Genomic DNA, 27359 nt, shown 5'->3' with positions numbered 1-27359 from the left:
TTCCACCGCGACCTTCAACCTTCCACCGCGAACTTCCACCGCAACCTTCAACCGTGACCTTCAACCTTCCACCTTCCACCGCGACCTTCAGCCTTCCACCTTCCACCGCGACCTTCAACCTTCCACCGCGAAATTCCACCGCAACCTTCAACCGCGACCTTCAACCTTCAACCTTCCACCGCGACCTTCAACCACAACCTTCAACCTTCCACCACGACCTTCAACCGTGACCTTCAACCGTGACCTTCCACCGCGACCTTCAACTGTGACCTTCAACCGTGACCTTCAACCGCGAACTTTAACCGTGACGTTCCACCGTGATGTTCCACCACGACCTTCCACCGCGACCTTCAACCATGATCTTCAATCTTCATCTTTAGCGGATCGACGATTCCCGTAAAGCTGACACGGCGCGGCGCCCCTGAACTCAGCACCAAACGGACGCTTCTATTCGTCTTCACGACAAACCGCCGGGAGGCCTCGCCGGCCGTGAATGAGATCCAACACAAAGCTACTGAGTCACCGAGGGGGGCGCGGGGCGGGGCGGGGGGGGGGGCGCTGACGTCACACCTCACAAAGGCATGGGGGTCAGTCCTCATCTCAAACATGCACCAGAGCTGCTGCCAAGGCTTCTGTTTGCCTCACACACTGGAGCATTTGCACGGTGTCTCTCGTGGAGATGGACTCCCTGGTCCATATGGGGGGGGGGGGCGGGGGGGCTCCTGGTCTCCTCATGGGTGGCCCGGTTTGGCCAGAGGACACAGGACGGCAGACTCTCGTAGTGGTCTCCGGTCTCCATGGGGATGAGCAGGACCTGGGGAGGTATCCGGCTTACTGGAAACGAGGTTTATTGTTGACTTTCAGGAATGGGGAGGGGGAGGGGGCGGGGTGGGGAGGCAGGGGGGGGGGGCAACTTAGATTACGTTCATGTACAAAGTCCTGCATTGATGCTAATGTTCAGAAGTATTATCAGATACTCTGATGTAATCTAAAGTCACATCTTTATGACTTCAGACCATGAAGATAACAAAGAGCCTCAGGCTTTAGCAACATGAATCATGACGTCATGAACACGTTGACGTTATAACGCTGAATAAGTATCGTGTACTTATGCAAGAACTTTGGGACTTGACGCCAGAACACAAGTATCCAGAACTCTGAGGCAGTACAACTGTTTAGATGTTGTACTTTAGCGCCCTCTGCTGGCTCCGAGGGTACTGCACACACACACACACACACACACACACACACACACACACACGCACGCACGCACGCACACACGCGCACGCACGCACGCACACACACACACACGCACGCGCGCGTACTGAAGCTTAGAGTACTGCAGTACTTTCACTGTAGTATATTTCTTAAAGCAGGACTTTCCCTTGAAGTGCAGTATTTGTACATATTGAATACTTCCGGTGTTACACCCCTTCTGGTTTTCAAACCTACTGGTTTCCCTGCGCGTGCGTGCGTTCTGTTCTCTTCACATCTGCAGCGGGGCTCTGTCTCGCTCACCAGATTCGTCACACATTCACAAACATATTGCTGGAGATCTTCAAGCCTCCGTTCATATCCATTTCGGCGATTACGATTGTATAAGTGAGCAGTGCATTACAGCCACGGATGAAGAAATACATTAAAATAAAAAATAAAATAAAAAAGATCGCCCGACCTGGTTTCGATCCCTGTCACGCAAAATGAAACCGCACCCTAAGCAGCGCAGTCTGCGCGCTGCGACACCAGATATTAGTTTCAGGTCAAGTAATTTATATATTCAACCATTACGTCACATCTTTTGTTTCATGGGAACAGTTTGGCGGAGGGGATCTGAAACAACTGGTTGCCTTGTTCGGATATTTACACATATTTTTATTAAAAGATCGTAACGACCTGGTTTCGATCTCTTTCAAGCAAAATGTGGCGACTCTAAAGCCGAGCAGTCTATGCACTACGCCACTAAAAATATGTGTTTCTTCATGTGTGATGTGGAGTGCTCACTTGTACAATCGTAAATAGATGTGACATGTGGCTTCAAGAGCTCCAGCAATATGTTCTACATTGTTTTGTAGATGGAACATTACTAGTATTCCATTCTTCCTGTTGTTCAGTGTTCGCAATGTTTCTAATCTCTGTTCACAGTACCATCGTCATTATATACTCGTCACGAAAGTCAATTAGTTGTTGTCGGTATTGTGTGGCTGTTGCGTTGCGAACAAGCATCGCTAAACATGTTTCAAAGTGTAAATATCCGAACAAGGTAACCAGTTGTTTCAGATCCCCTCCGCCAAACTGTTCCCATGAAACAAAAGATGTGACGTAATGGTTGAATATATAAATTACTTGACCTGAAACTAATATCTGGTGTCGCAGCGCGCAGACTGCGCGGCTTAGGGTGCGGTTTCATTTTGCGTGACAGGGATCGAAACCAGGTCGGGCGATCTTTTTTATTTTATTTTTTATTTTAATGTATTTCTTCATCCGTGGCTGTAATGCACTGCTCACTTATACAATCGTAATCGCCGAAATGGATATGAACGGAGGCTTGAAGATCTCCAGCAATATGTTTGTGAATGTGTGACGAATCTGGTGAGCGAGACAGAGCCCCGCTGCAGATGTGAAGAGAACACAACGCACGCACGCGCAGGGAAACCAGTAGGTTTGAAAACCAGTAGGGGTGTAACACCGGCATGACTTCCGGTCAGACCCATATGTTGCTCCATGCTTTTTTCTTGGTCAGCTGACCCGCAGCTGACTGAGTCACGTGACTTCCTGCTCCCGGACTCCTCTCCTCAGGTCCGGACCCCAGACCAGGTCCCAGTCCTCCGGTCCGGGTCTTCGAGAGCCGAGAGCGGAACTAACGGTCCTCTGGGAGCCCTGAAGCAGCGACGTGGAGTTTACACCGGAATACTTCAAGTATTGTGTACTTTGTGCACTCCGACGACTGGAGCGGACCAATCCTGCGCCTGCGCACCTGATCCCTCCTGAAGGTTCGTGAAGCGGCTCCGAGCCGAGTCCGTAGTATTAGGACACAGTCGCCGTGGGTCCCTTTCCGATCTCAGGGGGGCATCATGCAGGAGTTATGCTGAGGGCACCACCATGGCGAGCGGCAGCACTGCACACAGTAGTAGTATTAGTACACTGACAGGTAGAATTATTTCACTGGAAGGTAGTATTAGTACACTGACAGGTAGCAGGGCTCTCAAGTCTCACGCATTGAGCGTGAGACTCACGCATTTCGGTCTTAACTCACGCACTCCCGCCACACATCGTATTTCTCACGCTGAAAAAAACTCTCGGCTATTTAATGCTTGAATGCAGGGGTGCTCAATACGCCGATCGATAGGTCGATCGCGGTCGCTGCAGAGCTCCGACACCGGTCTGCGCGCATCGGGACGGAGCAAAACAATAGTCACTAGCACCCCCCCAATGTCACGCTTGCCTGTCTTCAAAACTTGAGAGCCCTGCAGGTAGTATTAGTACACTGACAGGTAGAATTAGGACACTGGAAGGTAGTATTACTACACTTTAAGGCAGTATTAGTACACTGACAGGTAGTATTAGGACACTGGAAGGTAGTATTACTACACTGACAGGTAGAATTAGGACACTGGAAGGTAGTATTAGGACACTTTAAGGTATTATTAGTACACTGACAGGTAGAATTAGTACACTGGAAGGTAGTATTAGTACACAGTATTAGTACACTGACAGGTAGAATTAGTACACTTTAATGTAGTATTAGTACACGGCAGGTAGTATTAGTACACAGCAGGTAGTATTAGTACACAGCAGGTAGTATTAGTACACAGCAGTAGTATTCTTGTGTATTTCCCTTGGGGTCAAAGTCTGGGCTCGGATCACATTTAATGATCTTATTGTGTTTTTATGGTTTAATTCTCTTTACACGTCATCATGTCGTCATGTCGTCACTCTGATTGGCCGACAACAGATTTACGGTTCCATGGCAACAAAGTATCATAATCAGGCACGTGCACAGACATTTTGGGGGGCAGGTGCTCAAACCCCAAAAAAGGGCACCCATTGCCAAAAAAAAATCTGAAAGAGTTGAAGCATTAGCATCAATACACTGATGATGCAATACATCCTCGACCTGCGTCTCCTCTGGCAGCACCAGACCGCTAGCTTACATTTTCTTGATGAAAAAAGATGAATTATTATATAGCAACAACAGTACAAGCGAATTATCTCTCTCTCTTATATTCTCTCTCTCTTCTGTCTCTTCTCTTCTCTCTCTCTCTCCTCTCTCTCTTCTCTCTCTCTTCTCTCTCTTCTCTCTCTTCTCTCTCTCTTATCTTCTCTCTCTCCTCTCTCTCCCTTTCTCTCTCTCTCCTCTCTCTCCCTCTCTCTATTCTCTAAACATAACTAACGTCAGTAAACAGCTAGACAAGACTTTGAAATCACGAATTTCATGAGTTTTTGTTTCTTTCTTTTTTTAGGAAACGTCGGACCAGTTGTGACGTCATGTTTTCAGCAGCGCTAATGTTGTGGTTGATTTATCACCAAACAACGTCAGGGAACAAACGCCGTCATGACCTGTGTGTCTGATGCTGCGGGTCAGAGGAGAAGGAGGTGCACCCGTTTAGTGGCGCGAGGAGCACTGCGCGCGGAGGAGGGGCGCGGCGGGGGGAAGAGGGGCGGGGGGGGGGGGTAGTGAGCGTCGCGGAGCATGTCGGGGAGAAATTCTCACAAGAACTCAAATAAATGCCCCGTCGGATATTAAAACACATTTGGGGGGACTTGATGACAGAGAGACTCATTTTTATTCTTAAATATTGATGAATGAAAAAAGTGGCTCCAGCAAAAAGGGCACTTTTCTAATCCAGGGCAAAAGGGCTGGTGCTTGAGCACCACTAGGGCTCTATCTGTGCACGTGCCTGATCATAAGTGTATTTGGTTTGTTCTGCAGCGTCTCCCAGAGGGGCGGAGCTAGGGGCGGAGCTAGCGCGAGGACAACATGCCGTCCTCCAAGTCTGAAGCTCCAGTGACTCAGTTCACCAGGTGTCGAGTCCTGAGGGAGCACCGGCTGCAGAGGTATACAAATACACACTAATATACACATGTATACACAAATACATATATATACACACTTATATACACATATATACATGTATATACAAATACATATGTATACAAATACACACTAATATACACATGTATACACAAATACATATATATACACATATATACACATATATACATGTATACACAAATACATATGTATACAAATACACACTAATATACACATATATACACAAATACATATATATACACACTTATATACACATATATACATGTATACACAAATACATATGTATACAAATACACACTAATATACACATGTATACACAAATACATATATATACACACATATATAAACATATATACATGTATACACAAATACATATGTATACAAATACACACTAATATACACATATATACACAAATACATATATACACACACTTATATACACATATATACATGTCTACACAAATACATATGTATACAAATACACACTAATATACACATGTATACACAAATACATATATATACACACATATATACACATATATACATGTATACACAAATACATATGTATACAAATACACACTAATATACACATGTATACACAAATACATATATACAGGACTGTCTCAGAAAATTAGAATATTGTGATAAAGTTCTTTATTTTCTGTAATGCAATTAAAAAAACAAAAATGTCATGCATTCTGGATTCATTACAAATCAACTGAAATATTGCAAGCCTTTTATCCTTTTAATATTTAATAATTTTTTAATTGCATTACAGAAAATAAAGAACTTTATCACAATATTCTAATTTTCTGAGACAGTCCTGTATACACACTTATATACACATACGTGTATACACAAATACATATATATACAAATACACACTAATATACACATACATGTATACACAAATACATATATATACAAATACACACTAATATACACATACATGTATACACAAATACATATATATATACAAATACACACTAATATACACATACATGTATACACAAATACATATATATACAAATACACACTAATATACACATACATGTATACACAAATACATACATATACACACTTATATATACATGTATACACAAATATATACATGTATATTTGCAAATATACATGTATACACAAATACATTAGAATATTGTGAGAGAGTTCTTTATTTTTTATTGCAATTAAATAAACAAAAATGTCATGCATTCTGGATTAATTACAAATCAACTGAAATATTGCAAGCCTTTTATTCTTTTAATATTGCTGATTATGGCTTACAGCTTAAGAAAACTCAAATATCCTATCTCTAAATATTAGAATATCATGAAAAAGTATACTAGTAGGGTATTAAACAAATCACTTGAATTGTCTAATTAACTCAAACACCTGCAAGGGTTTCCTGAGCCTTGACAAACACTCAGCTGTTATAAATCTTTTTAACTTGGTCTGAGGAAATATAAAAATTTTATGAGATAGGATTTAGAGTTTTCTTAGCTTGTTTAATCAGCAATAATAAAAAAAATAAAAGGCTTGCAATATTTCAGTTGATTGTAAGCCATAATCCAGAATACTAAAGCATGACATTTTTGTTTTTTTAATTGCATTACAGAAAAGAAAGAAATTTATCACAATATTCTAATTTTCTGAGACAGTCCTGTATATACAAATACACACTAATATACACATACATGTATACACAAATACACACATAGACACATACATGTATAGCCTACACAAATACATATATATACATATACACACTGATATATACATGTATACACAAATACATACATGTATATTTACATATATACATGTATACATAAATATATATACATATACACACTTATATACACATATATACATAATTCAATTCAGTTTATTTGTATAGCCCAATTTCACAAATTACAAATTTGTCTCGGAGTGCTTTACAATCTGTACACATAGACATCCCTGCCCCAAAACCTCACATCGGACCAGAAAAACTCCCAAATAACCCTTCAGGGAAAAAAGGAAGAAACCTGGAGGAGAGCAACAGAGGAGGATCCCTCCTAGGATGGACAGATGCAATAGATGTAATGTACAGAAGGACAGATTTAGAGTTAAAATACATTCAATGAATATGACAGAGTGTATGAATAGTTCATAGTAGGCATATTCCACGATGGAGACCTCCACGATCCATCAGGCAGATGGCGGTGGAGGAGGAGTGGCGGAGTCTCAACAGGACAGTGGCGTAGTCATGAGCAGGAATTCCACGACCCAGACGATCCATCAGGCAGATAGGATCTATGCCGTCTCATAGGGTCCGATGACCCCATGAGACGAAAGTCAAAAGGACTTCGGGAGAAAGCAGAGTTAGTAACGTGTGATTGAGAGATGAAAATTCATCCTTAAGGAGAGAAAAAGAGGAGATAGGTACTCAGTGCATCCTAAAACGCCCCGCAGCTATAAGCCTATAGCAGCATATCAAGGGCTGGACCAGGGCAAACCTGATTCAGCCCTAACTATAAGCTCTGTCAAAGAGGAAGGTCTTAAGTCTACTCTTAAACGAGGTGACTGTGTCTGCCTCCCGGACTGAAATTGGAAGCTGGTTCCATAAAGAGGAGCTTGATAACTAAAGGCTCTGGCTCCCATTCTACTAATTAAGACTCTAGGAACTACAAGTAGTCCCGCATTTAGTGAGCGTAGCTCTCTAGTGGGGCAATATGGTACGACAAGCTCCTTAAGATATGATGGAGCATCACCAATCAAGGCTTTGTAGGTTAAGAGAAGAATTTTAAAAGTGATTCTTGATTTTACTGGGAGCCAGTGCAGAGCAGCTAGTGCAGGAGTGATGTGATCTCTGTTCTTAGTTTAGTGAGAACACGAGCTGCAGCATTCTGGATCAACTGGAGGGACCTAAGAGATTTATTAGAGCAGCCTGCTAATAAGGAGTTGCAGTAATCCAGTCTCGAAGTAACGAACGCGTGAACCAATTTTTCTGCATCTTCTTGAGTCAAGATGTGCCTGATTTTGAAATATTACGTAGATGAAAGAATGCAGTCCTTGAGATTTGCTTTACGTGGGAGTTAAAGGACAAGTCCCGATCAAAGATAACGCCAAGATTCTTTACAGTGGTGTTGGATGCTAGGGCAATGCCATCTACAGAATCCACATCACCAGATAATTGATCTCTGAGGTGCTCAGGGCCGATTAAAATTACTTCGGTTTTGTCTGAGTTTAACATCAAGAAGTTGCAGGTCATCCATGTTTTTATGTCTTTAAGACATGCTTGAATTTATCTGAGTTGGTTGCTCTCCTCTGGTTTTATCGATAAATATAGTTGAGTGTCATCTGCATAACAATGAAAGTTTATGGAGTGTTTCCTGATAATATTGCCCAAAGGAAGCATGTATAAGGTAAATAAAATTGGTCCAAGCACAGAACCTTGTGGAACTCCGTGATTAACGTTGGTGGTTATCGAGCGCATCGTTTACAAATACAAACTGAGATCGATCTGATAAATAGGATTTAAACCAAATTAGTGCCGTGCCTGAAATGCCAATCGACTGCTCCAGTCTCTGTAACAGGATGTCATGGTCAATGGTGTCGAATGCAGGACTAAGGTCTAACAAGACCAGGACAGAGAGGAGTCCTCTATCAGCACTAAGGTCTAACAAGACCAGGACAGAGAGGAGTCCTCTATCAGCACTAAGGTCTAACAAGACCAGGACAGAGAGGAGTCCTCTATCAGCACTAAGGTCTAACAAGACCAGGACAGAGAGGAGTCCTTTATCTGCTGCCATTAAGAGGTCATTTGTAATTTTCACCAGTGCCGTCTCGGTGCTGTGGTGTTTTCTAAATCCTGATTGAAATTTCTCAAATAAACTATTATGATGTAGAAAGTCGCACAACTGATTTGCGACCACTTTCTCAAGGATCTTGGAGAGGAAGGGGAGGTTAGAGATCGGTCTGTAGTTAGCCAATACCTCTGGATCCAGAGGTATTGTGTATATGTATATAAATATATACATATACACACTTATATACACATGTATACACAAATATATACCTTTACATATACACACTTATATACACATATATACATATAAATACACACTTATATATATACATATATATACATATAAATACAAAAATGAATATATATACATATACATATATACACAAATATATACATATATATATATATATATATATGTATATATATATGTGTGTTTCTTGGTGTGTGTTTGTATGTATGTGCATATAAATATATATTTAGTCACATGTATTTATTTAGATTTATTTATTTATATAGACGTATTTAAATATATTTATATATTTACAGAGATAGTTGAGGCAAGGCATATACTTATTTATGTGTGTAATAGATATATATATATAAAAGAGATGTGTGTGTGTATAAAGTACTGTGTGTGTGTCTCTCTCTCTGTGTGTGTGTGTGTATCTCTGTGTGTGTGTGTGTGTGTGTGTGTGTGTGTGTGTCTCTGTCTGTGTGTGTGTGTGTGTGTGTATCTCTCTCTGTATGTGTGTGTGTGTGTGTGTATCTCTGTGTATCTCTGTGTGTGTGTGTGTGTGTCTCTCTCTCTGTGTGTATCTCTGTGTGTGTGTGTGTATCTCTGTATGTCTGTGTGTGTATCTCTGTGTGTGTATCTCTCTCTCTGTATGTGTGTGTGTGTCTCTCTCTCTGTGTGTGTGTGTGTGTCTCTCTCTGTATGTGTGTGTATCTCTGTGTGTGTGTGTGTGTGTGTGTCTCTCTCTCTGTATGTCTGTGTATCTCTGTGTGTGTGTGTGTGTGTATCTCTCTCTGTGTGTGTGTGTGTCTCTCTCTCTGTATGTGTGTGTATCTCTGTGTGTGTGTGTGTGTGTGTGTGTGTAGAGAGGACTTGTGGGTGCGTGATGGGAGGATTTTAGACCCTGAGAAGTTGTTCTTTGATGAACAAGGATACGCAGATGAACGAGTCGACTGTGAAGGCAGCATCATCGCCCCGGGGTTCATCGACGTGCAGATCAATGGTACCACACACACACACACACACACACACACACACACACACACACACACACACACACACAGACACACACACACACACACACACACACACACACACACACACACACACACACACACACACACAGACACACACACACACGTACAGACACACACACACACAGACACACACACACAGACACGTACAGACACACACACACACACACACACACACACACACAGACACACACGTACAGACACACACACACACAGACACACACACACTGCTTGCTGCTTGTAGTTGTCCATGAAGCCGATGATGACGTCCACTTCTGACTCAGCGGTGAGTCTCTGGTGGCCGTGTCCTCCTCTCCTGGATCCACAGGTCTTGTCGCAGGTGGACATGCGTATGTAGTCGTGGTTGTCCTGGCAACCTTGGTTGTTTTTCTTGTATGCCTTCCTTCCTGTCTCCTGGCTGTCCTCCTCCAGTGCTGTGGTCCCGTCTTGGCACATCTGACGCCAGGTGTTACGGTCAGCAGCCTCCAGGTCCCCTGGTCTGATTTTACATTTCTTTAGCGCTGTTTTTATCTGGTCTTTATAGCTTCTTCTGCCTCCAGCAGAGTGCTGGCCTCGGGCGAGCTGGCCACACAGCACTTAGTGAGGCAGCCGGTTGAGGGGCATCCTTATGACGTGCCCCAGCCATCGTAGCTGGTAGTGGTGATGGAGGCCTCCATGCTCCTACAGCCTGCTCTCCTGAGGGTCTGGTCGTGGTGATGGAGGCCTCCATGCTCCTACAGCCTGCTCTCCTGAGGATCTGGTCGTGGTGATGGTGGCCTCCATGCTCCTGCTCTCCTGAGGATCTGGTAGTGGTGATGGTGGCCTCCATGCTCCTGCTCTCCTGAGGATCTGATAGTGGTGATGGAGGCCTCCATGCTCCTGCTCTCCTGAGGATCTGGTAGTGGTGATGGAGGCCTCCATGCTCCTGCTCTCCTGAGGATCTGGTCGTGGTGATGGTGGCCTCCATGCTCCTGCAGCCTGCTCTCCTGAGTATCTGGTAGTGGTGATGGTGGCCTCCATGCTCCTGCTCTCCTGAGGATCTGGTCATGGTGATGGTGGCCTCCATGCTCCTACAGCCTGCTCTCCTGAGGATCTGGTAGTGGTGATGGTGGCCTCCATGCTCCTGCTCTCCTGAGGATCTGGTAGTGGTGATGGTGGCCTCCATGCTCCTGCTCTCCTGAGGATCTGATAGTGGTGATGGAGGCCTCCATGCTCCTGCTCTCCTGAGGATCTGATAGTGGTGATGGAGGCCTCCATGCTCCTGCTCTCCTGAGGATCTGGTAGTGGTGATGGTGGCCTCCATGCTCCTGCTCTCCTGAGGATCTGGTAGTGGTGATGGTGGCCTCCATGCTCCTGCTCTCCTGAGGATCTGGTAGTGGTGATGGTGGCCTCCATGCTCCTGCTCTCCTGAGGATCTGGTAGTGGTGATGGTGGCCTCCATGCTCCTACAGCCTGCTCTCCTGAGGATCTCGGTGTGTGGCACTCGGTCACGCCAAGTGATTCCTATCATTCGCTGGAGACAGCGGATGTGAAGATGCTCCAGGGCCTTCCCATGGCGGCTGTAGGTGAGCCAGGCTTCACAGCTGTAGAGGAGGTGCTGATGCAAACTGCTTGATACACAGAGATTTTTGTATGGAGATATAAGTTCTTGTTTTGAAAGACCCGGCGCCTGAGTCTCCCAAAGGCAGCTGATGCTTGTTTGATTCTGTTCTGGACCTCATTGTGGATGTCATTGTCCTCAGAGAGGATACTCCCGAGGTATTTGAATGATGGTACTACAGACAGATGCTTATCATTGATGCTGAAGATGGGTGGCGTGGTGTTGGTGCTCCACTGACAGACGACCTCTGTTTTGGTGATGGTCAGCCCCATCCTGCTGGAAGCCTTCACAGCTGCATCCAGGACAGCCTGGAGGTCTGTGGAGCCACCAGAGCTCAGTCATCTGCATGCTGCAGCTCAAGGACCTCCCTCTGTGCAGCTTGGTGGTGGCCTGCAGCCTCCTGATGTTAAAGAGGTTGCCATCGAGCCGATAGACGACTGTCACCCCGCTGTTGTCCTCAATGTCCTTATGGAGCAGCTGGGTGACGCAGAGGAGGAAGATGTTAAAGAGCTGGTGCTAGGACACACCCTGCCTGACCCCTGTGCACACAGGGAAGGAGGCAGACTCTTGTCCTCCTATTGTCACCCTAGCATTCATACCATCATCAAACTGTCGGAGGATGTTGACAAACTTGTTAGGGCATCCAAACCGGAGCAGGATGTCCCACAGTAGGTCTCTCTGCACAGTGTCGAAGGCTTTGGAGAGGTCGACAAAAGCCATAAACAGGTCTTGATGTTGCTCCCTGCACTTTTCCTGAAGCTGCCGGGCTGTGAAGACCATGTCGACTGTGCTCCTGTTCTTCCTAAAGCCACACTGTGATTTTGGGAGCCTCTGTGATGTTGAGGAGCCTCTGCAGCAGCACCGTGGCCAGGACCTTACCAGCAACAGCTGGAGTGCTGTCCCCCTGTGGTTGCCACAGATGGTCTTGTCACCTTTGTTTTTATATATAGTGACAATGTTGTCATCTCTCCATTGCTGTGGGATGTTTTCATCAGCCCATACTTTAGTGACGTGTTGATGTAGCGCTCTTGTACAGAGGTAACCACCATGTTTAAGCAGCTCCGCAGGGATATTGTCCATGCCAGGAGACGTGTTGTTCTTCAGAGAGCGGACGGCTGACAGGACCTCCAGGAAGGTCGGGGGTTGGTTAAGGTTGTCAATCGGTGGAAGTTCAGGCAGTTGATCCAGGATGGTGCGGTCTGCTTCAGAGGCCTGATGAAGCAGGGTATTAAAATGTTCAGCCCACCTCTCCAGTATACTGCTCTGGTCCTTTAGGACTCTGAGCCCATCTGCGGTTTTAACAGGAGTGATGCAGTGGTTTGTTGGGCCGTAGATAGATTTGACTGCATTGTAAAAGTTATGCATATCATTTCTATCAGCGAAAGATTGGATTTCCTGTGCCTTCTCTGTCCACCACTTGTTTTGCATTGTCCGTAGGGTCTTTTGCACTTCACGCCGCCTCTGCCATGTCTGTCTGGCGGTGCTCAATGAGGGGTTTTTCAGGGTTGCCTGGTGTGCTTTGTGCATGACGTTCAGTGAGTTACGGATGGTGTCTGAGTTATTGTCAAACCAGTCCTGGTGGTTTTTGGTCTGATAGCCGATTGTGTGGGCTGCTGCTTCATGAAGGGCTGAGCTGATAGCGGTCCACTGTAGGTCTGTGTCATTCCCTCCTCTCAAGGTGAGTTCAAGCTCTTCAAGTTTTTCAGCCAGGGAGCATCGGAACTCATTTCTTGTGCTGGTATCCTTCAGACGGGCACAGTCTAAACGTCTCCCACTGACCCCACGTTTCCGCATGGGGGGGCGTACGCTCATGTGGACTTTGGCCACGATCATCCTGTGGTCTGTCCAGCATTCTGCACCTCATGGCCCGGCATATGAGAACGTCTTTGATGTCACAACGTCTCACGATGACATCGTCAATCAGGTGCCAATGTTTAGAGCGTGGGTGCATCCATGATGTTTTATATTTGGTCTTTTGCTGGAAGATGGTGTTGGTTATGGTCAGGTTGTGCTCAGAGCAGAGAGGAAGTCATCTCATGCCATTTGAGTTGGCCTGACCAATACCATGCCTGCCAAGCACTCCTTTCCATATCCTGTCACTCTGCCCCACACGAGCATTGAAGTCCCCAAGGAGGAGGATCTTGTCTTGGGGATCCGGTGGAGAGCCTCATCCAGTGACTGATAGAATGAGTCTTTAACCTCGGTGTCGGATGGCAGTGTTGGCGCATACACACTAAGAAGTGTAGCAAAGCGGTTCTTCTCCAGGGGGATACGGAGGGTCATCAGTCTTTCACTGATGCCCACAGGTGTTTCAGTGAGTCTTGGTAGCAGTGTGTTCTTGATGGCCAGTCCCACACCGTGCAGATGTTGTCCACCTGGGGGATAGCCTTTCCAGAAGAAGGTGTAACCAGACCCTTCCTCTCTCAGCGACCCTTCATCAAGGAGCGGCGATGTCGATGTTGTAACGCCTCAGCTCGGCCGCAATCAGTGCTATTCTTCTGTGAGGTCTTTCGGTTCTGCCATAGGAGTCCAGGAGAGTTCTTACGTTCCATGTTGCCAGTTTTAGGTTTTGGGTTTTTTTTCTTCTGTTTCGACCGCAGAAGTGGAATGACCCGACAGGTGCGGTAGCCTGTCCAGGTGCGAGTTGAGTGGGCATTTTTTAGGCCACCTTTTCTAGGCCCCTCCTCGGATTGAGGTGAGCAGTGTGGTCCCTAAATGGGGGCTGCTCAGTCACACAGGGTGCTGCCCAGATCAGCTGCCACTCAGTCCCAGCTGACAGACCGATGCCCTGCAGGGCTCTGACTAGAAGCTCCCAGTCTATTCAAACCTGCTCCAACGCCGCCAGTCTTCAACCAGACACACACAGACACACACAGACACACACACAGACACGTACAGACACACACACACACACACACACACACACACACACACACACAGACACACACACACACACACACACATATACGTACAGACACACACACACAGACACACACACAGACACACACACACACACACACAGACACACACACACACACACACACACATACACGTACAGACACACACACACAGACACACACACACACACACACACATACACGTACAGACACACACACAGACACACACACACAGACACACACATACACGTATACACACACACACACACAGACACACAGACACACATACACGTACAGACAGACACACACACACACACAGACACACATACAGACAGACACACACACACACACACACACACACACACACACACATACACGTACAGACAGACACACAGACACCCAAACACACACACACACATACAGACACATACAGACACACACACATACAGACACACACACACACACACAGACACACATACAGACACATACAGACACACACACATACACACACATACAGACACACACACACAGACATACACACAGATACACACACACACACATACAGACACACACACATACACACACACACACACAGACATACACACAGATACACACACACACAGACACACACCTACACACACACAGATACACACACGTGTCCTCTGTCTCCTCTGTCCTCAGGGAGACACTTTGATCCTAGAGGGCGTGTACTTTGTCTCCTCTGTCCTCAGGGGGACACTTTGATCCTAGAGGGCGTGTCCTCTGTCTCCTCTGTCCTCAGGGGGACACTTTGATCCTAGAGGCGTGTACTTTGTCTCCTCTGTCCTCAGGGAGACACTTTGATCCTAGAGGGCGTGTCCTCTGTCTCCTCTGTCCTCAGGGGGACACTTTGATCCTAGAGGGCGTGTACTTTGTCTCCTCTGTCCTCAGGGGGACACTTTGATCCTAGAGGGCGTGTACTTTGTCTCCTCTGTCCTCAGGGGACACTTTGATCCTAGAGGGCGTGTACTTTGTCTCCTCTGTCCTCAGGGGGACACTTTGATCCTAGAGGGCGTGTCCTCTGTCTCCTCTGTCCTCAGGGGGACACTTTGATCCTAGAGGGCGTGTACTTTGTCTCCTCTGTCCTCAGGGGGACACTTTGATCCTAGAGGGCGTGTACTTTGTCTCCTCTGTCCTCAGGGGGACACTTTGATCCTAGAGGGTGTGTACTTTGTCTCCTCTGTCCTCAGGGGGACACTTTGATCCTAGAGGGCGTGTCCTCTGTCTCCTCTGTCCTCAGGGGGACACTTTGATCCTAGAGGGCGTGTACTTTGTCTCCTCTGTCCTCAGGGGGACACTTTGATCCTAGAGGGCGTGTACTTTGTCTCCTCTGTCCTCAGGGGGACACTTTGATCCTAGAGGGCGTGTACTTTGTCTCCTCTGTCCTCAGGGGGACACTTTGATCCTAGAGGGCGTGTCCTCTGTCTCCTCTGTCCTCAGGGGGACACTTTGATCCTAGAGGGCGTGTCCTCTGTCTCCTCTGTCCTCAGGGGGACACTTTGATCCTAGAGGGCGTGTCCTCTGTCTCCTCTGTCCTCAGGGGGACACTTTGATCCTAGAGGGCGTGTACTTTGTCTCCTCTGTCCTCAGGGGGACACTTTGATCCAAGAGGGTGTCTCCTCTGTCCTCAGGGGGACACTTTGATCCTAGAGGGCGTGTCCTCTGTCTCCTCTGTCCACAGGGGGACACTTTGATCCTAGAGGGCGTGTCCTCTGTCTCCTCTGTCCTCAGGGGGACACTTTGATCCAAGAGGGCGTCTCCTCTGTCCTCAGGGGGACATTTTGATCCTAGAGGGCGTGTCCTCTGTCTCCTCTGTCCTCAGGGGGACACTTTGATCCAAGAGGGCGTCTCCTCTGTCCTCAGGGGGACACTTTGATCCTAGAGGGCGTGTCCTCTGTCTCCTCTGTCCTCAGGAGGATACGGCGTGGACTTCTCTCAGCCCTCGGAGGACGTGAGCAGTGGCTTGTCCTTCGTGTCCCAGAAGGTCCTCCAGCACGGAGTGACGTCCTTCTGTCCCACGCTGGTCACGTCCCCCCCATCCGTCTACCACAAGGTGACCTCAACCTGTAAAGGTGTTATTATTATTGTTTTATTTATTTATTAGTATTGTTTGTATTATTAATAATATTTACATTATTGGTTTTTATTATTATTGCTAATATTATTATTGTTTTTACTATTATTTATATTATTATTTGTATTATTCATTTTATTATTATTGTTCATATTATTATTATTGTTGTTGTTTATATTATAACTATTGTTGTTTTGAATGTTTTATTATTATTATTGTTTTGTATTATTATTCATATTATTTTTATTGTTTTTATTATTATTGTTTTTATTATTATTTATATTATTAATATAATTGTATTATTTGAATAATAACAATAACAACAATAATGTGTGTTTCAGGTTCTTCCGCAGGTCAAAGTTCACGGCGGAGGCCCTCAGGGCGCCGGCGTCCTCGGTGAGACGGCTCTGCTTTTATCTATTGAGGGACTACTTTCAGCGGCGGAGGAATCCACACAGAATTAACTACGTATTTATACCCGTGTGTGTGTGCTTGTGTGTGTGCGTGTCTGTGTGTGTGTGTGTGTGTGTGTGTGTAGGCGTCCACCTGGAGGGCCCGTTCATCAGCGTGCAGAAGAAGGGGGCCCACCCGGAGCGGTTCCTGAGGACCTTCCAGTCCGGGGGCATCCAGGACCTGATGGAGGTCTACGGCAGCCTGGACCACGTCGCCATGGTGACGCTGGCTCCGGAGCTGGCCGGCAGCCAATCGGTGGTGAGGGAGCTCAGCCAGAGGGGCGTGACCGTGTCTCTGGGTGAGTACTCTGTGTATAAATACACAACTCATGTACTCTGTGTATAAAGACACAATTCGTGTACTCTGTGTATAAAGACACAACTCATGTACTCTGTGTATAAAGACACAACTCATGTACTCTGTGTATAAAGACACAACTCGTGTACTCTGTGTATAAAGACACAACTCGTGTACTCTGTGTATAAAGACACAACTCATGTACTCTGTGTATAAAGACACAATTCGTGTACTCTGTGTATAAAGACACAACTCATGTACTCTGTGTATAAAGACACAACTCATGTACTCTGTGTATAAAGACACAACTCATGTACTCTGTGTATAAAGACACAATTCGTGTACTCTGTGTATAAAGACACAACTCGTGTACTCTGTGTATAAAGACACAACTCATGTACTCTGTGTATAAAGACACAACTCATGTACTCTGTGTATAAAGACACAACTCGTGTACTCTGTGTATAAAGACAACTCGTGTACTCTGTGTATAAAGACACAACTCATGTACTCTGTGTATAAAGACACAACTCATGTACTCTGTGTATAAAGACACAATTCGTGTACTCTGTGTATAAAGACACAATTCGTGTACTCTGTGTATAAAGACACAACTCGTGTACTCTGTGTATAAAGACACAACTCGTGTACTCTGTGTATAAAGACACAATTCGTGTACTCTGTGTATAAAGACACAACTCGTGTACTCTGTGTATAAAGACACAACTCGTGTACTCTGTGTATAAAGACACAACTCGTGTACTCTGTGTATAAAGACACAATTCGTGTACTCTGTGTATAAAGACACAACTCGTGTACTCTGTGTATAAAGACACAATTCGTGTACTCTGTGTATAAAGACACAACTCGTGTACTCAGGTCACTCCGTGGCCAACCTGTCCCAGGCGGAGGACGCCGTCCACCAGGGGGCGACCTTCATCACGCACCTGTTCAACGCCATGCTGCCCGTGAGTACTGTGTACTTCTTTTTTTATAATGGTTTATTTAATAAGGGACAGTGCACATTGATAAAAACATTGCAGTAAATGTGCCAGAGTTAGCCAAGAGGCTATTTTTCATCTGTAGTCCCAATGTTGCTGATGTTAAGAACAAACCTAAAAACATAAGATTGCAAATACAATCTACAGATAAAGCAAATAAAATAGGGGAGAACAATGTTAAAATGGACAGAATAAAAACATAATGTCAGAGATACAACGTAAAAGCATACAGACTAAATGTGATGTATAACTGCAAACAGGTGAACGACAAGAGAAGACACGCAGGTGGAGTAAACGACCGACCAGCAAGTCAAGACACACAGAGACCGGACAACAGACAGACAACAACTGACAGACAGAAAGAATGAAAGTCCAACCTGGACAGATGGAGGAGGTAGTTACAGTCTAGTGCTGACAGAGCTGGGTAGTAATGTACCATTTCTTTGTTTCTGCTTTAAAAGAGTTGAATGATTGTAGCTCTCTGATAGATCCTGGAATGTAGTTCCAGTCAACTGCTGCTTGTACTGAGAATGCAGCGTGACTGAAAGCACTTTTCCTGAGAGGGACGATACAATCCCCTCTCGCTGCTCCTCTCGTGAGCCGATATCCAGTTCGTGTGGTGACAAATTGTTTGAGAGGAGGAGAGGTCAATCCATGTATGATTTTGTACATCAGACAGACGTGCACATATTTAATCAAATTATCCCAACTAAGCAAGTTGTATTTTTTTAGAATAGGACAGTGATGAGACAGAACTTTTTTTTAATCAAGAGTTTTGAGTGTATGCTTGTATAATGACTGTAATGGTTTGAGCGTAGTGGCACTAGCATGTGACCAGGTTGTTAAACAGTAGGTGATATGGGAAATAACCATTGAATGCATGAATGTTTTAGCTGCCTCTGTTGACATGTAGTTGCGAGAATCGGAAATTGGATAGATTGAATTTTACCCGATTACAAACTTTTTCACCTGTGATTTGAAAGACAGATTTGAATCAAAAGTACTCCCAGGTACTTGTATTCAGATACAACCTTTAGCCTCTCCCCAGATACAAAACATCCGGTTCTACACTATCAGAGTTTCTTTTGGTAAAAACATACACACAGTTTTGGATATATTGAGTTGTAAACAACATTGCGTTAACCAAGTAGTCACATTAGCCATGGATGTAGTGAGTTCTTTTGCTACATCTCCCAAATTGCTGCCATGCAGATAAATGACGGTGTCATCGGCATACATTTGAATATTGGAATGAGGACAAACTGATGGCAGATCATTAATATATAAGGAAAATAATAATGGGCCCAGGACAGATCCTTGTGGGACACCTGTGAACAAGCGGAGGGCAGCGGATTGATGTTTTTGAATTTGGACAGACTGTGACCTATTAAGCAAATATGATTCCATCCATTTAAGTGTACCTGAGGAGAAGTTGTAACTGTGCAATTTGGACAAAAGAATACTATGATTTACAGTGTCAAATGCCTTCTTGAGATCAAGATACACAACTCCAACAACACCCCTTTGTCCAGTAGAAATTTGATTTTTCGGTAAAGAAACAGGTGGCCGTCTCAGTGGAATAATTGGCTCTAAAGCCGAATTGCATTGGATGAAGGGCAAAGGACTGTTTTCAAATGGCAGATCATTTGCTCAGCTACCAACTTTCTGCAACCTTTGATATTGTAGGCAGGATACTGATTGGTCTGTAATTAGAGGAGAAAGGCGATCTCCTTCTTTGAATACTGGAATAACAGCAGCCGACTTCCAAACACTGGGAAACATGTTCTGAGAGATTGAGAGGTTGATGATATTGCTGATGGGATTTATTAGTGTTTTGGTAAGAGTTTTGAGCATAACGGCATCCATACCAAATGTATCTTTAGTTTTGGATGGTTTAAGAGAACTGATTATTCTTGTGACGTCTGAATGAGTGACATTTCTTATGATGAAAGTTGGCTCCAATGTATTTACTGTACAGACAGGTCTAATCTCAGGGGAGAAACATTTAGCAATGGTAGCAACAGAATCAATGAAATAGTGATTGAAAGCTTTTGCTATTTCAACTGGATTATTTGACAGTTTACCATTAATGTTAAGTTCTTGCAGCTTCCTTACTTTGTTGGGATGTCCCATTAGCTTGTGTAACTGATCCCAGACCATTTTAGTTTTACCTCTCGCTTTTTCTATTACAGTCATGAAGAAATCTGCCTTAGCCTTTCTTAATTTCATTACCACTCTGTTCCTTAGCATAGCAAAATGTTGTCTGTCATGGCTCGATTTATTTTTAATTGCAGTTTTTACTGTGGTATAGTATTAATACTATGTGTACTTCTACTGTGGTATAGTATTAATACTATGTGTACTTCTACTGTGGTATAGTATTAATACTATGTGTACTTCTACTGTGGTATAGTATTAATACTATGTGTACTTCTACTGTGATATAGTGTTTCTTCTTCTTCCTCCTCCTCCTCCTCCTCCTCAGTTCCACCACAGGGACCCTGGTATCGTGGGCCTGCTCACCAGTGACCAGATCCCTGCTGGCCGGACGGTGTATTACGGCATGATCGCCGACGGCATCCACACCAACCCGGCCGCCCTGCGCATCGCCCACCGGGCGCACCCTGGAGGTCAGAGGTCACTTCCTGCCGTGACTTCCTGCCGTGACTTCCTCTCGTGACTTCCTGCCGTGACTTCCTGCCGTGACTTCCTCTCGTGACTTCCTGCCGTGACTTCCTGCCGTGACTTCCTCTCGTGACTTCCTCTCGTGACTTCCTGCCGTGACTTCCTGCCGTGACTTCCTGCCGTGACTTCCTGCCGTGACTTCCTCTCGTGACTTCCTGCCGTGACTTCCTGCCGTGACTTCCTCTCGTGACTTCCTCTCGTGACTTCCTGCCGTGACTTCCTGCCGTGACTTCCTCTCGTGACTTCCTCTCGTGACTTCCTGCCGTGACTTCCTCTCGTGACTTCCTGCCGTGACTTCCTCTCGTGACTTCCTGCCGTGACTTCCTGCCGTGACTTCCTCTCGTGACTTCCTCTCGTGACTTCCTGCCGTGACTTCCTGCCGTGACTTCCTCTCGTGACTTCCTCTCGTGACTTCCTCTCGTGACTTCCTGCCGTGACTTCCTGCCGTGACTTCCTCTCGTGACTTCCTCTCGTGACTTCCTGCCGTGACTTCCTCTCGTGACTTCCTCTCGTGACTTCCTGCCGTGACTTCCTGCCGTGACTTCCTCTCGTGACTTCCTGCCATGACTTCCTCTCGTGACTTCCTGCCGTGACTTCCTCTCGTGACTTCCTGCCGTGACTTCCTCTCATGACTTCCTGCCGTGACTTCCTGCCGTGACTTCCTCTCGTGACTTCCTGCCGTGACTTCCTCTCGTGACTTCCTGCCGTGACTTCCTGCCGTGACTTCCTCTCGTGACTTCCTGCCGTGACTTCCTGCCGTGACTTCCTGCCGTGACTTCCTGCCGTGACTTCCTCTCGTGACTTCCTCTCGTGACTTCCTGCCGTGACTTCCTCTCGTGACTTCCTCTCGTGACTTCCTGCCGTGACTTCCTCTCGTGACTTCCTCTCGTGACTTCCTGCCGTGACTTCCTCTCGTGACTTCCTCTCGTGACTTCCTGCCGTGACTTCCTGCCGTGACTTCCTGTCCTCTCCTCTAAACGGTCCCTCCAGGCTTGGTGCTGGTGACGGACGCCATCGCGGCGATGGGTCTCCCTCCAGGCCGCCACACGCTGGGCCAGCAGGTCATTGAGATCCAGGGTCTCCACGCCTACGTGGCAGGTCATTGAACGCATCACGAGAACCTTATCATGTACCTCCAGTCCTCATGTTCACTGAGCAGCGCCTGAAGGCATCATGAGAACCGTGTCATGTTCTCCGTGTTCAGGAACCCGGACGCTGAGCGGCAGCATCGCCCCGATGGACATGTGCGTTCGCCACTTCCAACGCGCCGCCGGTGAGTTTGGGTTTTACATGTTGGAGAGAACCGGAGACTTTAGTCCTTTGAGTTGTGGAAGAACACGAGGTTCCTTCAAGACGGGTTCCTCTCCTCTTTTCACCGGAGAACCAGAACCAGACTATGATCTCTGTTTCTTCTAGTAGAACGTGTTCCTCATGTTCCATGTTCCTCATGTTCTATGTTCCTCATGTTCTATGTTCCTCATGTTCCATGTTCCTTATGTTCTATGTTCCTCATGTTCCTCATGTTCTATGTTCCATGTTCCTCATGTTCTATGTTCCTCATGTTCCATGTTCCTCATGTTCTATGTTCCTCATGTTCCATGTTCCTCATGTTCTATGTTCCTCATGTTCCATGTTCCTCTTGTTCCTCTTGTTCCATGTTCCTCATGTTCCATGTTCCTCATGTTCTATGTTCCTCATGTTCCATGTTCCTCATATTCTATGTTCCTCATGTTCCATGTTCCTCATGTTCTATGTTCCTCATGTTCCATGTTCCTCATGTTCTATGTTCCTCATGTTCTATGTTCCTCATGTTCTCCATGTTCCTCATGTTCCATGTTCCTCATGTTCTCTGTTCCTCATGTTCTATGTTCCATGTTCCTCATGTTCTATGTTCCTCATGTTCTCCATGTTCCTCATGTTCCTCATGTTCTCCATGTTCCTCATGTTCCATGTTCTTCATGTTCCTCATGTTCCATGTTCCTCATGTTCCATGTTCCTCATGTTCTCCATGTTCCTCATGTTCCTCATGTTCCATGTTCTTCATGTTCCTCATGTTCCATGTTCCTCATGTTCTATGTTCCTCATCTTCCTCATGTTCCATGTTCTTCATGTTCATCATGTTCTATGTTCCTCATGTTCTTCATGTTCATCATGATCTTCATCTTCATGTTCCATGTTCTATGTTCCTCATGTTCCATGTTCTTCATGTTCATCATGTTCTATGTTCCTCATGTTCATCATGATGTTCCTCATGTTCTCCATGTTCCTCATGTTGCTCATGTTCCATGTTCTATGTTCCTCATGTTCCTCGTGTTCATCATGTTCTCCATGTTCCTCATGTTCTATGTTCCTCGTGTTCTTCATGTTCCATGTTCCTCATGTTCCATGTTCTATGTTCTTCATGTTCCTCATGTTTCTCTTGTTCTCCATGTTCCTCATGTGCCTCATGTTCTCCATGTTCCTCATGTTCTCCATGTTCCTCTTGTTCATCTTGTTCCTCATGTTCTCCATGTTCCTCATGTTCTCCATGTTCCTCATGTTCCTCTTGTTCCTCATGTTCTCCATGTTCTCCATGTTCCTCATGTTCTATGTTCCTCGTGTTCTCCATGTTCCTCATGTTCCATGTTCTATGTTGTTCATGTTCCTCATGTTCTCCATGTTCCTCATATTCCTCATGTTCTCCATGTTCCTCATGTTCTCCATGTTCCTCATGTTCTCCATGTTCCTCATGTTCTCCATGTTCCTCATGTTCTATGTTCCTCATGTTCTCCATGTTCCTCATGTTCCATGTTCCTCATGTTCCATGTTCCTCATGTTCTCCATGTTCCTCATGTTCCATGTTCCTCATGTTCGATGTTCCTCATGTTCTATGTTCCTCATGTTCCATGTTCCTAATGTTCTATGTTCCTCATGTTCCTCATGTTCCATGTTTCTCATGTTCCATGTTCTTCATGTTCCATGTTCTATGTTCATCATGTTCCTCATGTTCTATGTTCGTCATGTTCCATGTTCCTCATGTTCTCCATGTTCCTCATGTTCCATGTTCTATGTTCCTCATCTTCCTCATGTTCCTCATGTTCATCATGTTCTTCATGTTCCTCATGTTCTCCATGTTCCATGTTCCTCATCTTCCTCATGTTCTTCATGTTCATCATGTTCTATGTTCCTCATGTTCTTCATGTTCATCATGATGTTCCTCATGTTCTCCATGTTCCATGTTCCTCATGTTCTATGTTCCTCATGTTCCATGTTCTATGTTCCTTGTGTTCTTCATGTTCCTCATGTTCTCCATGTTCCTCATGTTCTCCATGTTCCTCATGTTCCTCATGTTCCTCATGTTCTCCATGTTCCTCATGTTCTCCATGTTCCTCTTGTTCCTCATGTTCTCCATGTTCCTCATGTTCCTCATATTCCTCATGTTCCATGTTCTCCATGTTCCTCATGTTCTCCATGTTCCTCATGTTCCTCATGTTCTCCATGTTCCTCATGTTCTCCATGTTCCTCATGTTCTCCATGTTCCTCATGTTCTCCATGTTCCTCATGTTCTCCATGTTCCTCATGTTCTCGATGTTCCTCATGTTCCTCATGTTCTCCATGTTCCCCATGTTCTCCATGTTCTATGTTCTGCAGGCTGCAGCCTAGAAGAAGCTCTGGAGGCAGCGTCGCTGCACCCGGCTCAGCTGCTGGGCCTCACCGAGCAGAAAGGAACCCTGGACTTTGGTTCTGATGCAGGTCAGTGGGCAGAAGGGTTCTGAGGGTTCTGTGTTTGATGGTTCCGTGTGTTTGATGGTTCTGTGTGTTTGATGGTTCTCTGTGTTTGATGGTTCTGTGTGTTTGATGGTTATCTGTGTTTGATGGTTCCGTGTGTTTGATGGTTCCGTGTGTTTGATGGTTCCGTGTGTTTGATGGTTCTCTGTGTTTGATGGTTCTCTGTGTTTGATGGTTCTGTGTGTTTGATGGTTCCATGTGTTTGATGGTTCTCTGTGATTGATGGTTCTCTGTGTTTGATGGTTCCGTGTGTTTGATGGTTCTGTGTGTTTGACGGTTCCGTGTGTTTGATGGTTCTCTGTGTTTGATGGTTCCGTGTGTTTGATGGTTCTGTGTGTTTGATGGTTCTCTGTGTTTGATGTTTCCGTGTGTTTGATGTTTCCGTGTGTTTGATGGTTCTGTGTGTTTGATGGTTCCGTGTGTTTGATGGTTCTGTGTGTTTGATGGTTCTGTGTGTTTGATGGTTCTCTGTGTTTGATGGTTCCGTGTGTTTGATGGTTCCGTGTGTTTGATGGTTCCATGTGTTTAATGGTTCCGTGTGTCTGATGGTTCAGTGTGTTTGATGGTTCTGTGTGTTTGATGGTTCCGTGTGTTTGATGGTTCTCTGTGTTTGATGGTTCTCTGTGTTTGATGGTTCCGTGTGTTTGATGGTTCCATGTGTTTAATGGTTCCGTGTGTCTGATGGTTCAGTGTGTTTGATGGTTCAGTGTGTTTGATGGTTCTCTGTGTTTGATGGTTCTGTGTGTTTGATGGTTCTGTGTGTTTGATGGTTCTGTGTGCTTGATGGTTACCGTGTGTTTGATGGTTCCGTGTGTTTGATGGTTCTGTGTGCTTGATGGTTACCGTGTGTTTGATGGTTCCGTGTGTTTGATGGTTCTCTGTGTTTGATGGTTCCGTGTGTTTGATGGTTCTCTGTGTTTGATGGTTCTGTGTGTTTGATGGTTCTCTGTGTTTGATGGTTCCGTGTGTTTGATGGTTCAAGTGTGTTTGATGGTTCTGTGTGTTCGATGGTTCCGTGTGTTTGATGGTTCCGTGTGTTTGATGGTTCCGTGTGTTTGATGATTCCGTGTGTTTGATGGTTCCGTGTGTTTGATGGTTCTGTGTGCTTGATGGTTCCGTGTGTTTGATGGTTCTCTGTGTTTGATGGTTCTGTGTGTTCGATGGTTCCGTGTGTTTGATGGTTCTGTGTGTTCGATGGTTCCGTGTGTTTGATGGTTCCGTGTGTTTGATGATTCCGTGTGTTTGATGGTTCTCTGTGTTTGATGGTTCCGTGTGTTTGATGGTTCTCTGTGTTTGATGGTTCCGTGTGTTTGATGGTTCCGTGTGTTTGATGGTTCAAGTGTGTTTGATGGTTCCGTGTGTTTGATGGTTCCGTGTGTTCTGGTCCCCAGACCTGGTTCTGCTCGATGACGCCCTCAACGTCAAAGCCACCTTCATCTCTGGAGAGGAGGTCTGGAGAAAAGCGCCATAGGAGGAGGGGGAGGAGGAGGAGGAGGAGGATGGGGAGGATGGGGAGGAGGAGGAGGAGGAGGGGAGGAGGATGGGGAGGAGGAGGAGGGGGGAACAGCTCAGACCCACGGTGTCTTCAGGGTAAAGCTGTAAAACAGAGAACCATATATATATCATATATATATGTATATATCTATATATATAGATATAGATAAATATATATATGTATGTATGTGTATATATATATATACACATATATATATATGTGTGTATATATATATATATATATATAATAGAACATTGTTATCCAGGACTTAAGTCTATGATCCAAGTCATTTGATTTTAAGTTGAGAATTATTTTATTTTTTTCTTGCCAACTAACTGTTGACGTGATTTGACCGTCGTGTTTCTGAGAGTTTGAGTCAGAGGCAGCGCGGTGAATGTTCACAGAGCTCCGCCTCCTCATCGCACGCTGACGTGTGGTTGTGTTCCTGCTCTCAGGTTCTGACCCAGGAGGAGCTCCTCCTGCTCTCAGGTTCTGACCCAGGAGGAGCTCCTCCTGTGTTCATGACGGTCTCGTTTTATAAATGATTAATATGAAATGCACTGAATCAGATTTTACACAGTGATTTAAAGGGAAACATGTTGGGAATAAACTGTCAAATCAACGTTCAGCGTCTCTGTCCATGGGAAGCTTTAGTTTCATTGGCTGAATTTATGTTTTATTATCATATAAACTCAGAGCTGTGTTTATGTCTTCATTTAAAATCTTAATCTGAAAAGTCTTAAAGACGTTGAATAAATAAAGTTTACTTTTAAAGTGCTGAAGGAGGAATGGTGAGTAAACAAAGTTAGTATTGATTTTATAATGAGCATTAATCTGATTAATAGAGCCTCAGCTCCAGACTCACAGAGGTTAAATTTAACTTAACTTAACTTAACTCGGGTTTATAATGTTAAATATACAGTCAATAGCTCACACATAAAGGA

At 45.2% G+C, this 27359-nt stretch overlaps 1 protein-coding gene across 1 annotated transcript; it reads left to right on the top strand.

Moving 5' to 3' along the window:
- Positions 1–2762: 2762 nt before the first annotated feature.
- amdhd2 (amidohydrolase domain containing 2) lies at positions 2763–26401 on the top strand. The gene is made up of 12 exons (XM_056407236.1): positions 2763–2990; positions 4931–5055; positions 9939–10075; positions 16556–16695; positions 17058–17112; positions 17255–17467; positions 18346–18434; positions 20953–21097; positions 22143–22250; positions 22357–22425; positions 24783–24884; positions 26312–26401. Exons 2-12 carry the CDS (start codon positions 4979–4981, stop codon positions 26389–26391), a joined length of 1215 nt encoding a protein of 404 aa, XP_056263211.1. The 5' UTR covers positions 2763–2990; positions 4931–4978; the 3' UTR covers positions 26392–26401.
- Positions 26402–27359: the final 958 nt, after the last annotated feature.

The sequence above is a fragment of the Pseudoliparis swirei genome, chromosome 23 (assembly GCF_029220125.1).
Source record: "Pseudoliparis swirei isolate HS2019 ecotype Mariana Trench chromosome 23, NWPU_hadal_v1, whole genome shotgun sequence".
Classification (NCBI taxonomy): domain Eukaryota; kingdom Metazoa; phylum Chordata; class Actinopteri; order Perciformes; family Liparidae; genus Pseudoliparis; species Pseudoliparis swirei.
Note: the sequence above shows the minus strand (reverse complement) of the source record. Positions and strands in the feature narration are given on the sequence as shown.